The following is a 13,384-nucleotide window of genomic DNA, read 5'->3' as shown; positions in this document are numbered from 1 at the left end:
ATGAATAGATCTAGGACAACTGGCTGAAGTTAAAGAAAATCAAATTTAGGCTGAATAGCAAAACAAAAAGCAAACTTTCTAACATTTAAAGTGGTCCAAAAATGGTATAGGATGCCCTAGATATAGGGGAGCCCTACTAATGCAGGATCAGCAGAGGCTAGAAAACACTAAGCAGCCATGGGGGGGGGGGGGGGGGAAAGGGGGGCATTTACATCAGCTGAAGAACTAGATTCAATAACCTTTAAGCTTTATTCCAACCATGAGATTCTGAACCTCTAGGAAAAATAGGGTTTATTAAAAATACAGATTGCTGGGGCCCCTGGGTGGCTCAGTCAGTTAACCGTCTGACTTGGGCTCAGGTCGTGATCTCACAGTCCGTGAGTCTGAGCCCGTATCAGGCTGTCTGCTGTCAGCACCTCTCTGACCCTCCTCCACACATTCTCTCTCTCAAAAATAAACAAACATTGAAAAAAAAAATGTTTAAAAAAAAAATTGCCTGGGGAGCCTAGGTGGCTCTGTCGGTTGAGCATCCAACTCTGGGTTTCAGCTCAGGTCATGATCTCATGGTTCATGAGTTCAAGCCCCACATCAGGCTCCACACTGACAGCAGGGAGCCTGCTTAGAGTTCTCTCTCTCTCTCTCTCTCTCTCTCTCTCTCTCTGCCCCTTCCCCGGTTGTGCTCACTTGCACACACTATAGCTCTGCCAAAATAAACAAACAAACTTTAAAAAAAATACAGATTGCCTGGTTCCATCTGGATGTACTGAATCAGGATATTCAAGGAAAGGCCTGGTAAATGGTATATTTTGAAGGCACAGTGCAGGTAATTCTTATAAGAGATTGGGGACTACTGTTTTAATCAGTACTTCTCAAACCTTAAGCGCTTATAGTCAAGTGGGGAATTTGTTAAACCACAGAGTGATTCAACAGGTCTTGAGGACAGGCTGAGATTCTGCAGTTCTAACAACTCTCAGATGAGAGAGAGTACGCTGGTCCACAGACCACACTCTGAGCAGCAAGTCACTCTCCTAATTTTGTCTGATCATAAGTATCACATGAGGTGCCTGCTAAGAGTAGAAAATTCTAATCAAGCAGATTTGGAAAATGCACTCTAAGGGATCATCCCTGATCCTAAAATAAAGAGGATCTGTCATGCAGAGAGAATGAATGGAGTCACCCTCCAAATTTTAACCATCTAAACCAAATGCCTCATCATCACCCTTTCACCCACACCCATCAGTCATCTGAAACCTCACAGTTGTAGAATCTAGCCCACTGGCCAGAGGCTCTTATTCTTTTGCAGCTAACCAAATAATACATACGTAATCAAAACCAAAAATAATTATTTTTGATAGCTGTTACTGTTTCACCTCTTTTTCACTTTATATATTCACTACTTTCTGTATTCATTACATGAGTAGTTGGAAGGGGACTTAAAAATATCCATTCTGGGGCGCCTGGGTGACTCGGTCGGTTGAGCGTCCGACTTCGGCTCAGGTCGTGATCTCACGGTCGTGAGTTCGAGCCCCGCGTCGGGCTCTGTGCTGACAGCTCAGAGCCTGGAGCCTGTTTCAGAGTCTGTGTCTCCTCTCTCTCTCTGCCCCTCCCCTCTTCATGCTCTGTCTCTGTCTCTCAGAAATAAAGAAACGTTAAAAAAAAAAATTAAAAAAAAAAAAATCCATTCTAAACTAGGAGACTAAAATCAGAGAGGCCAATTAACTTGCCCACGGTCAGACAGCCATCACAAGACTTTCAGTTTTCCAGTTAGGAAGCTCCACTCCTGAGTCTTCTTAGAGTTCTCAAGCAAACAGCGTATCAAGGTTTGACACCTCTACTTTCCTCCCAACATCTACTTCAACTGGATTACTGAGGAAATTCACATGAACCCACTAAAAATTTTAAGAAACCATAAAATCATTAACCACTCCAGTTTTAAATATGTTCCCACAATAAAAGGCTAGGACTCAATATGCAAATTTTCAGATGGCTATAATCTGCATGAATCTTACTCTCCAAGCCTCTCTCTATGCAGCCCCCAATGCTGTGTACCTGTCCTGCAAGTCTTTTTCTGAAGACTTAAGGTTGCTGATAATGCAGGCAAAAGAAACCTAACTTAGCAAAGTATTTACTAAATATTTTCTTACCTTTCTTTGAAGACTTGAAGTCCTCGAACCAATCCTTCCAAACAAAGAAGATCATATCTATTGGCAGGGACATCAATTTTGTAAAGAACAACATCAGAGGCTCCCTCCGCCTTTTCATTACCTTGTTCCTTACTTATGATTTCTTTCTCAGAAGTCTAAAACAAGCCCCAAAAAATAAAGTGAAATAAATGTTAACTCTTCTGAAAAAGTAGTAATCAGTGCTATAAAGTAGTAACGACATTATACATGTTCTTTTCGGCAGTAAAATGTGTTTATTATATTTGCAACAAAAATAAAAGTATTAAGTGTTACAATCACAGCACCAGAAAATACTCCAATTTTTGCTGAGTTCTGACATCTAGCATCCTCAGTCATTCCAGAACAGCACTAATTCATCTGAAGCAAGGGTCAGCAAACTATGGCCCACTGGCCATTATCATGCCTGCCACCTGTTTTTGTAAATAAAGTTTTAATGGAACATCACCAGGACCATCTGTTTACATCTCACCTATTGTGACTTACATACTGCAACATCTGAGTTGTGACAGAGACTACACCACCTACAAGGCTACTATCTGGCCCTTTACAAAAAAAGTTTGCCCACCCTGGATTTAAAAGAAAATACACCATCACCAAGTACGGAGGGCAACAACAACGAAAAGTGCCAAAGAGGCAAAGTCAAGATGATTCACCAAGTAAAAGAAATAGGGCTTATAATGACTCTCAAAGCTAAATCCAGTAGGCACCCATGTGAATGAGAGTATTAAAAAAAAAAACAAAAAAAAAAACAAAACAGGGGCACCTGGGTGGCTCAGTCGGTTGAGCGTCCGACCTTTGGCTCAGGTCATGATCTCACAGTTTGTGAGTTCAAGCCCCGCGTCGGGCTCTGTGCTGGCAGCTCAGAGCCTGGAACCTGCTTCAGAATCTGTGTCTCCCTCCCTCTCTGCCCCTCCCCTGCTCACGCTCTGTCTCTCTCTGTCTCAAAAATAAATAAAAATATTTTCAAAAAAATAAAAATAAAAAATAAAACAAAAACAAAAAAGTATGAAGCGATGAGAAGCTGTGGTACAAATGAGAAGAGATAACAGACACAATGGGAAGCAATCTAATGACAGAAAAGGTATGGAACAGCAAGAATAAGGCAACCAAGAGAGAGAAGAGAGAAGAAATACCACTAAAATAATTTTAATACAGTGGCCAAAAGCTTAGAATATCTCAAACGCCACATTACCGCAGATAATAACAGATTTAAATTTTTTTTAAGTTTATTTATTTTGAGAGAGCAAGTGGGAGAGGGGCAGAGAGAGAGAGAGAGAGAGAGTGGAGAGAGAGAGAGATGGAGAGAGAGAGATGAGAGATGAGAGAGAGAGAGAGATGGAGAGAGAGAGAGATGGGAGAGAGAGAGAGATGGAGAGAGAGAGAGATGGAGAGAGAGAGAGATGGAGAGAGAGAGATGGAGAGAGAGAGAGAGAGATGGAGGAGAGAGAGAGATGGAGAAAGAGAGAGATGGAGAAAGAGAGAGGAGAGAGAAGAGAGAGAAGGCAGAAGAGAGAGAGAGAGAGAGCAGAGAGAGAGAGACTGAGAGAGAGAGACAGAGAGAGAGAGAGACAGAGAGAGAGACAGAGAGAGAGAGAGAGAGAGCGAGAGAGAGAGAGAGAGAGAGACAGAGAGAGAGAGAGAGAGAGAGAGAGACAGAGAGAGAGAGAGAGAGAGAGGACAGAGAGAGGAGAGACAGAGAGAGAGAATCTAAGCAGGCTCCTCACAGATAGCATGGAGCCTGATGTGGGGCTTGAACTCACGAACCATGAGATCATGACCTGAGCTGAAATCAAGAGTCAGATGATTAACCGACTGAGCACCCAGGTGCCCCAGTAACAGATATTCTTAAAGATAAACCACTGTCAAGAAAGATAAGAATTACTATGGTGTACATCTGAAATAAGATACTGCATGTTAATTATACTTCAATTTAAAAAATAAACAGCAATTTCATTGACCCCCTTTGATCGAGCTCTATTTAAGTTCTAATTTTTCCTCCTCCCTCTGCCTCCTTTCATGTTGCGTCCTTATCTCCGCCATCATAGGAGATGTGGCATTTCAGAAAGGACCCTTATGAAAAAGGGGAGAAAATGTGGGAAGCAGAGAAATGAAGACCTCTGAATTACAGAAGAAAGGCCTACTCCCTTTGCAAAAAAGACACCAGCTTAAATCTTTCATTTCAGGATCTCAGATCATGCTAGGACTGTATGTGAAGACTGGGTCTGTGAGGGCTAATAAAAATCTTACTGAAATCAAAGACCACAGAAATTTCAGAGCTGGAAGGGGTCTACATCAATCGTATAGTCCAGCCCTTATTTCACACATGAGAAGAAGGCCCGGAGAAGCGATGTAATTTAATTGTCAGTGGTTACCCAGCTAGTGAATGTGGGAGCTTAACCTATTACTCAGATTCTCTGATATCTAGTCCAATGCTTAGATATCACACAGCCTCAAACATAAGCCAAGTGTAATTATCACAGCAATTTAACAGAAAAATCTCAGTCAACTTCAAGCATAGAGATGCTCATTAACAAAACAAAGGTTTCCTGTAACATCAGTTAAAGCAGCAGAAAAAACAAGGCAAATCAATTTACATCACGTCAGCCTAAAGATTTAGCCTCACAGTGTTGTAACACTGCAGAGATCAAGAAGATAAAAGGTGTAAGAAAAAATAACACTAATTACAAGAGAAATATTAAATCGTTTTAGTTATAAATACAATGTCTATTACATGATCATGAGTAATATATTTTGCAAATGTTATCTAATATTTAATATTTTAATATTATAGTAATATTTGATGTTTTTATTAATATTTTATTATACTAATTTAATAATTATTTAATAATTGAAAGACTAGGGATATGCTTCATAGTGATTTTTACAGGCAGCCCTTCAAAAAACAGAAGATCATTTTACAAGGCCAATGTATACAGTAACGAGTGAGGAATGAATTAACATTGGTTAAACAGGAAGAGAGGAAGGTACAGTAGGGCAGAGGAAGAGAAGTAGGGGGAACCACAGGCCAGTGAGACATAAACTCTGGCTAAAGTAACGTTTCCATCGCTCCCCAGGCCTCTTTCCATAATTTATAAAAAGGCACCACACTGCAAAGGAGCACACCCTCATTCTGGGGTTACTCGAGATGGTCTATCCGTCTCCCCAGCATTAGCCCAATAACTTCAGGTGACAACGTAACATGTAAACCCTCTCTGAGATTTTAAAGAAAACAACAGACTCTCTTGGAACTGAAGCTTAGCCCCTTAACACCAAGAACACAGCAATCACCATAGCCCACGAATATTCCATGTTAGTCTAACCATAAGGTAACAAAATACAGTAGACCTCTGCAAAATGCGCTTATACACAAACTATTGAAAAAATATTCAATACATACAATTTCATCAAGTTCCAGACCAAATTCAAAGCACAGTTCATCAAATTCTTCGTCAGCTGGAAAAAAAAGGAGATTGCTAATTTTATTGCTAATTTTAATTTGTTCAGCTTAAATGGGAGTAGTACATAAACTGCATTTTCTTTTAAAACTGCCTTACACCAAGCATATGAAATATCAGGCATCAGCACCATTTTAAAACCAAAAGAGACAAAAAAAAAAAAAAATTAAAAACAAATGACTATTTAAGGGCTGATTCATTTAATATCAACTAGAGAATCAGGTTACCTGCACTGGGAAGTTTGGGTAGGGATCAAACGTAAAGTGGGCTCCGAAACACAGATCCAACACAGTGGGATAATGTCACGTAAGTCCTATCCTTTAAAATCCTGAGGCCTTGCGGCCCGGCTGGCCGGGCCAGAGTTTGACTACTCCACTTCCTGGTTCTAAGAACTGGCACCTTATGTAAACTTCCTGACTCCTAGGCCTCATCCATAAAGTAGCATTTTACAGCCATTTATTTATAGCAGGAACTCTGGGAAAGTTTTCAACATTATTATGCAGGTAACAGACCTGCCACAGCACCCTAAAACGTACTAGGTCTGCAACAATTAACGGTTCTCTTCCTTAGTTACATTCTGCTTCCCTCCACTACCTCATACGGCATTTTGAGGGACTTTCTTGTTACCAAAAATTGAACACAAACCATCATTACCAGTATATTCTAGTGAAAAGCCGGTCTGAAGATTCTGATCTTGACAATGCACTTCAGTTCAACATTTACAAGAACCTACTACGTGGCAGGTGGCTACACCAGGTGCCAAGGCTACAAAAATAAAACAACTCCTACTACTTACTCCTCTGTAAAGAAATCAGATGCGTAAACATAGTTTTAAGTGCAAGGTACGGAGGTGGCACGAAGGCGGCCGTTATCCACTTAAAGTCAGCTAAGGCTTCACAGAAAGGATGAGTTCATTAGGCAGAGACCTGAGGAGTGGGACAAGACCATGGCAAATTTGGAAAAGTTCAGTATGGATGAAGCCTAAGGTTCCGGTCAGGAAGAAATTGGACGCAACAAGTAAAAGAACTCACAACATGCCAAGGGACTTGCTCTGTCCTGCCTGTAGGCGGTGGGGGTTACACGGAAGGATTCTGCGCTGGGCAAAAGCAGGATCAGATCTGCACTTTAAAGGATGGCAGCAAGGTGGTGGATGGATTGGAGCAGGGAGGTTTCCCTAACAGTACAAGTGAGGCACAGTGAGGGCCTGACTAAAGGAGTGGCGGTGGGTATGAGGAAGGAAGAATGTGGGAAAGGTCAAAGAAGCAGGATCTGCACGGCTCAGTGACCGGATGGGAGGCGGGAGGTGAGAGCAGGAAGAGTCTAGGACCCCCAGGTCTCCCGTGTGGATACCGTTAACTGGGGCGAAGAACAACAGATGTCCCCAGTGATCTCTACCTCCTGGTACTCACGCCCTTGTGTAGACTGAGGTCTGAAGCAATCACATGAGTGATCCCGGGAGCATACTCTTCAGGCAGCCAAGCCTGGATGGAGACGACTGCAGGCCCAGCTGACATCCTGCCGGCAACCCGGTCAGAGACCCAGAGCTAGAACCCCCCAGCTAAGCCACTCCTCCGTCCCTCTCTCAGAAAACTGTGAAATAGGGAGATGGGCTAGACCGGTGATGGGTACTAAGGAAGACACTTGTGATGAGCACTGGGTGTTGTACGTTACGTGATGAATCACTATTGCACTGCGTGTTAACTAAAATTAAACACACACACGCACACAACATAACTGGGAAATAACCACCACTTGTTTTACAGTACTGCATCCTGGGGTAATTCGTTATGCAGCGATAGAGACTTCAGTCCCTGGAAGTGGAGTGATGCCAAAACAAAACGGGGAAAACGTGGGAATATGGCTTTGGAACCAGGAGGCAGGCTTTGAGGAAAGTGTAAATCAAAACCTCAAGTGCCTGTAACGAGAAGCCTCATAGTCTTTAATAGGATACAGGTGAGGATATGGAGGAGCCTGAGGCAGTGTTACTAGAAACTGGCAAAGGGGAATCCTTTTTATGTAAAGGCAAAACTTTAGCAATGCTATTACCCGGTTATGCACACTGTAGAAAATGTACCTACTCAACTAGGTGATGTAACTAAGATTCCCAACCAGTGCTGTAGGTGTCGCTTGGTTTTTTTTTCTTGCTGTTTATGAGAGAAGAGACAAAGTAAAGGCCATTAAAAAGGAGCCAGGACTTGACGGTTTTAAAAATTCAGTCTCCTAAGGTATAAAATGGTACTAAGATAAAGAAATGACTTCTGAGCAAACAGTAAATCCAGAGCATTGCCAGGAAAGCATGGTCCAAAGATGAAATCAAGGATATGACTGTAAACTCTTAAGACTCAAAAAGATCAAAGGTACTATTCATTCAGAAAAAAGGCATTATCAATTAAGGCTGTGCCTCACAAGTTCAGTCACACAACTGAGCTTAATCAAGGGCCCTGTATCAGTACAAATCCAAGGTACAAAACACCTTATTTCAGAAATTTGTGAGTGCCATGGCTTCTCACTAATGAAATGGAAACTAGCAAAACTCACTGAAGACCCACAAAGTTTTTAAAAGAAATATATAGGCAGAAACATTACAAGCTTGAGCTGAAAGGGACAGAGAGAGGACAAAATGAAGTCTCTGAACCACCAAAGGCTATTGGCAAGTAGTAGAGAGAACTAATCGGATGTAAGACACGTGCTTTCTTTCCCCCATAAAAATAAGAATCACTCAGAGAGCGCAGCCAAGAGCCCAGAGGGTAGGGCTGAAAGCCATGGAGAAGGATCCTAGGCCTTGAGACCTCATCAAGAGAGTCGAACACGTGCCAGTTCAATTTCAGAATGTGTCTCCCATGTTCCCCTTTGACGAGGAATGTGTATAGCGGTCCTCCTATGCCTCTCTCCCCGCTGGATGTTAGTTGTCGGCTGGGCAGATCATCTCTTTGGTCTCTGAGACCAAGAGAAACTATAGTCAAGCCGCTGTACTTAAGAAACTACACCTGAAGAGCCTCATCCACACCGGGCCGTGATTTAGAGGAGATTCTGGATTTTGAGATGCTGCTGTGATGGGATAACACTTCTGGAATCCTTGGGAAGGGGTGAGTAGGTTTTGTATGGGGGAGGAGCATGAATCACCGTGGGGGTAGGGGGCAGAGGGCAGACTGGCAGTCAGCCTCCAAAACTACCCGCCTCCTGGTATTCATACCCTGGTGTAGTCACCTTCCACACTGTGAAATGGTCTGTGTGACCTAAAGAATATGAGAAGGGATGGCATGTCACTTCTGACATGTGCTTCTATCACTCTGAACACTCAATTACCTGCTCTCTTGGGACCTCTTGCTCTGGGACAAACAAGCCACCATATTGCAAGCAGTCCTAGCGAGAGGCACTGAAGTCTCTGGCCAAACATGTGCAAAGAACAGAGGCCTGCCAACAACCACTTGAGTGAACTTGGAATTAGATTCTCCAACCCCAGTTAGGCCTGGAGAGAGGACTACAGACCTGGCACCCTTAGGACAACATAATGAGACATCCAGAGCCAGAACCACCCAACTGAGCCACTCCTCACTCCTGGACCCTCAGAAACCATAAAACACACGACCATCTTAAGCTGCTAATGTGGGGGGTAATTTATTATGCAGCAATAGAAAACAATTTGATCAGTAACCATTTAGTTTAGAACCGTTAAAACACTGCATCTTTCAATGCCTCATTATACAATTTGTTTTATTCCTATCCGCTGTATTTCACGTGCTTCGAAACAAGAACAAAATTGTGATTAATAATTCTAACAAAACAACACATCTAAGTGACTACCCCTTAGAGGTTTGTAGGACATATACAGGTGGCTCTGACAGTCCCGTCAGCAGTCACACCAAGGCAGAGCAGGAGCAGAACCGAACAGTGATAATAAATCAGTTAACAAGAAAATGTTAACTGTGGCAAAAGGAACACACCTGAGCAGAAAAGTGATAAAAAGGTAGACTAAGGAGATAAAACGGCCCCAGAGAAGGAAAAGGACCAGAACAAAAGCAGCTTGAGAAATCTCCTTGGTAAGCAAAGAGATGGTGAAGGCAGTGACAGGGAGAAACAATGGAATTTAGGACAAAAAGCAAACCTTGGAAGGACTGAAAAAAAATAGAATGTGCATACCAAAGACTGAATATCTGAGAATAAAAAGTGAGGAAGACTAACAAAAAAAAAGAGGGTAAGAAACAAGAGGGACCCATTCTAACTTGCAAACTAGATGCTTTGCTAAACATGCTTTTCCAACTTTGACCTCAACCCAATAAAGTTTCAAGAAAAAATACAGGAAATATAAACTGGTATTTCTAACCTGCCTTAAGTACACCTCAGTAACATCAACCTTCATGACTGAAATTTTAAGTTCATTTATTTTTAATTTATTTTCAGAGAGAGAGAGAGAGAGAGAGTGTGTGTGTTCGAGAGCACATGCATGCACAGGGGAGGGACAGGAGATGGGGGTAGAGAGAGAATCCCAAGCAGGCTCTCCACTGTCAGCATGGAGCCCTGATGCAAGGCTCGAACTCATGGCCTGCGAGGTCATAAACTGAGCCAAAATCAAGAGTCGGACACTCAACCGAGCCACCCGGGCACCCCTCTGAAATTTGAGTCATTAGCTGATGGATACTTATCGGGGGGAGGTGAAATCAAGCTTGCCTGATCACTTTCAATAAGAAAAACATGGGAGGGGTCGCTAGAGAATCTATGAAATCAAATAGATGTAAATAGATGACAAATCTCACCATTTTAAAAACCTAGAGTATTTTTTACTTTCTCAGAAATGGATACTTGGGTGGTAACTGATCACAGATGTCTTAAATATTTGCCCCATACCATCGTGTATAATTCAGGCATATACCATTAGTAAGAACATGGTTTAGAAGAATGGGTTAAGAAATATAAATAAGCACATTGTAAAATAAAACAGTGTAGGGAATTAGAGCTGAATTCAGAAGTCAAAAAGTATTACCTCTATTTTCAGGGACTTACGGCAGAACCCGACAAAGAATAACACTTGAAGAATATGTGGTATCTAAAATTGCGACTTTAGAAACATTTTAAAAGCTATCTTCGTGGTAACATTCTAGGCAGCAGTACCTGTTACACCGACTAGGTCTCTCTTATACTGAACCTTAAAATCCAAAAATAGTTCTCACAAATCAGTTGCCACAGCCCTTATATAAGCTGATAACTATGGGGAGAGACAGCTATCATTTCAACCGCTACAACCATATGGCCGCTGATAATTTGCACTGTTTCCTCCCTTTTCTAAATGGGGATGTTTTCAGAACTAAAAAAGACACCAAGTGTAGCATGAAGACTGAGCCCGCCCGGTAAAGACTCCTCGTCGTCATACAGGTCTCAGGTGTTACTATCCTATCTAACGTTGTTCTTAGCACAGTATTTTTGTTTCCCCGATAGCCTTTAACATAATCCAGAATCAGTTCATTAGTGTGCTGGTTAATTATTGTCTGCCTCCGTCATCAGAACGTGAACGGCGGCCTTACGTGTCATGCGCACCGCTGTATTCCCAAAGCGCCAGGAACAGCGCCTGGCACCTAACAGGTGCTCAAAAAACATTAATAAAGTAAGATAGAATGCCACCACTTCCTGCTCAAGCTTCTACCCCCTAATGCCTCATAAATGTTGTTCCTACAGAGCTCTTCTTGTCGCGCTCAACTAGCTGCACTCGGGATGCAACCCAGAGCTTCATTCCTATTCTATCCCCCGACACGAAGCACGCAACAGATGCTCCATGTGAGACTGCTGAACGAATGACATGGCCAGCTTGGCACGTGCGAATGATGCAACACCAGCCCTGGCAAGGCGGGCTGGGAGAGGCTATTTCAGCCCAGCCCGGCCACTTCGACCGCCAGACATCCCCGTCTCTACCCGGACCACCCGAGGCCAAAACCTGCCGGGCAGCGTGAACGTTCTCACGAAGGCCTTTTGAAGGGGGGAGGGGGGGTCCCAGCCTCGGAGCAGAGGCACAAAGCCAGGCCACGGCGCCCGCACTTACTGTAGGTCCGACCCAGGGCTCGGAAGAGCAAATCCCGCTTCACGCTGACAGTCGGCATGGCGAGTCGGGATCTACTGCGCCTGCGCGGTGAACCGGTCGGGGCTCAGCGCGCGAGGCACGTAGGACCCGGCTCCCTCTTGTGCGGGCTCCCTTCAATATTGCCAGTCGGCTCCCAACAGCTTCTGCCTCGTTTTTCATCTGGAGGCACGTAAATTGCGACAGTTAAACTCCTTAAATCCATATGCGTGGTATGAATAACGTGCAGGCTGAGAAAGGAGACAACATTGGCGACAACGTGCTACGATTTGATGATAGGCAGTAGAATAGGCAGATTGCAAAGGCCCTCACGCCTCCAACCCACTATGGGCGGAGGACGCCAAACTAGTGGGAGGGGCACAAGGGGGGGCACGTCGGGGGCGGGGCCTGGAGGTGGAGCATCCTCTCCCTGGGGAGGTGAGAAGATGAGCGGGAGGGGTCTCTGACAGCCTACGGAGAAAAATGTGCAAATCTGAGCTGTGGGATCTGGAGAAACCGTCAGGCCGCAGTTTGGGCTTCAATCTTCGCGCTTACGTACAGTCTCCCTTGTACTCTAGGTTTGAGCCTTGCAGCAGCCCTTTAAGACACAGGGTCTTAGAGACATTTTTAGAAAAAGAGACAAACTGATGGTTAGGCAGTGCTGTCTGCTGGCGGATACTGTGCTCAGTCCTCCGTCATCAGTAGCGGATTTCCTCTTTATGACAACCCTAAATGTAATAGGCTGAATAGAGGCCTTCAAAGATATCAGGTCCTAACTCTTGGCCCCTGTAAATGTCACCTCATCTGGAAGGTATTTGCAGATTAAGGATTTGGGGATGGAGAGATTATCCTGGATTATCAGAATGGGCCCTAAATGCAATCACATGCATCATTTGAAGAGGGAGGCACAAGGACATTTGACAGAAACAGCAGAGGGGCCGGCAGTATAACCGTGAGGGCAGAGATTGTGATGATGCAGCCACGAGTCAAGGAATGCCAGCAGCCATCACAATGATGGACTCTCCCTTACCTCTGGAGCAGGCCTGGAGGGTCTACAGACACTTTGATTTTGGCCAAGTGAAACTGATTTTGGACTTCTGGCTTCCAACTGTGAGAGAATAAATTTGTTGTTTTAACCCACCAAGTTCATGGTTACTTGTTACAGGAAACTAATATACAAACATAGGCACCCATTATTCCCATTTTACAGATGGTGAGACTGAGGCACAAATGGAGTCACTCACCTCTCAAGGCAGAGCTGAGGCGTTTTCATGAGGGAGACCTGCCTTTATCCTTTCTAGTATTTAGTGAGTGAGGCCTCCAAAGCCATTCAGGTGGGAGGCAGTAGGGAGTGGAACTTAGGCCTCTCTGACTACCATCAAGCAAGTTTTCACTGTATTAGTTTCCCTCCATGACTGCGGGCAATCCCTTCCCAGTGCCCAACATAACCGATTGGCAGAGGTCAATAGCAAACATCATGCCCAACAAAATCTTCTGCCAAATTGGTACTCAGCTCTCAATTAACAAATAAAGGACTTCATAAATTATTGCATGCTGACCTGCTCTCCTCTGGGAACCCCAAAGTGTTCTGTTGCCTCTGAACCTCACTTTTCCTTATCTACGAAACAGGGATAATATACACCTTAGAGAATTATCCTAAGGATCAGAAATGCTCATAAATGATTAACATGCTTAAGTCC

General features: G+C 43.6%; 1 protein-coding gene across 1 annotated transcript in view; it reads right to left on the bottom strand.

Moving 5' to 3' along the window:
- The window catches only part of FARSB (phenylalanyl-tRNA synthetase subunit beta), a 71,919-nt gene extending 60,120 nt beyond the window's left edge, over window positions 1-11,799 (bottom strand). Inside the window, exons 1-3 of the mRNA XM_019445802.2 lie at window positions 11,670-11,799; window positions 5,581-5,636; window positions 2,145-2,299 (exon numbers count right to left, since the gene is read on the bottom strand). Coding sequence (XP_019301347.2) covers window positions 2,145-2,299; window positions 5,581-5,636; window positions 11,670-11,727 — 269 coding nt within the window. The 5' untranslated portion in view covers window positions 11,728-11,799. The remainder of the gene's footprint in view (window positions 1-2,144; window positions 2,300-5,580; window positions 5,637-11,669) is intronic.
- Window positions 11,800-13,384: the final 1,585 nt, after the last annotated feature.

This window comes from Panthera pardus, unplaced genomic scaffold, assembly GCF_024362965.1.
Source record: "Panthera pardus isolate Hobbes unplaced genomic scaffold, ASM2436296v1 HiC_scaffold_10, whole genome shotgun sequence".
NCBI classification, from domain to species: Eukaryota; Metazoa; Chordata; class Mammalia; order Carnivora; family Felidae; genus Panthera; species Panthera pardus.
This window is presented reverse-complemented; position numbering and strand designations above follow the sequence as displayed.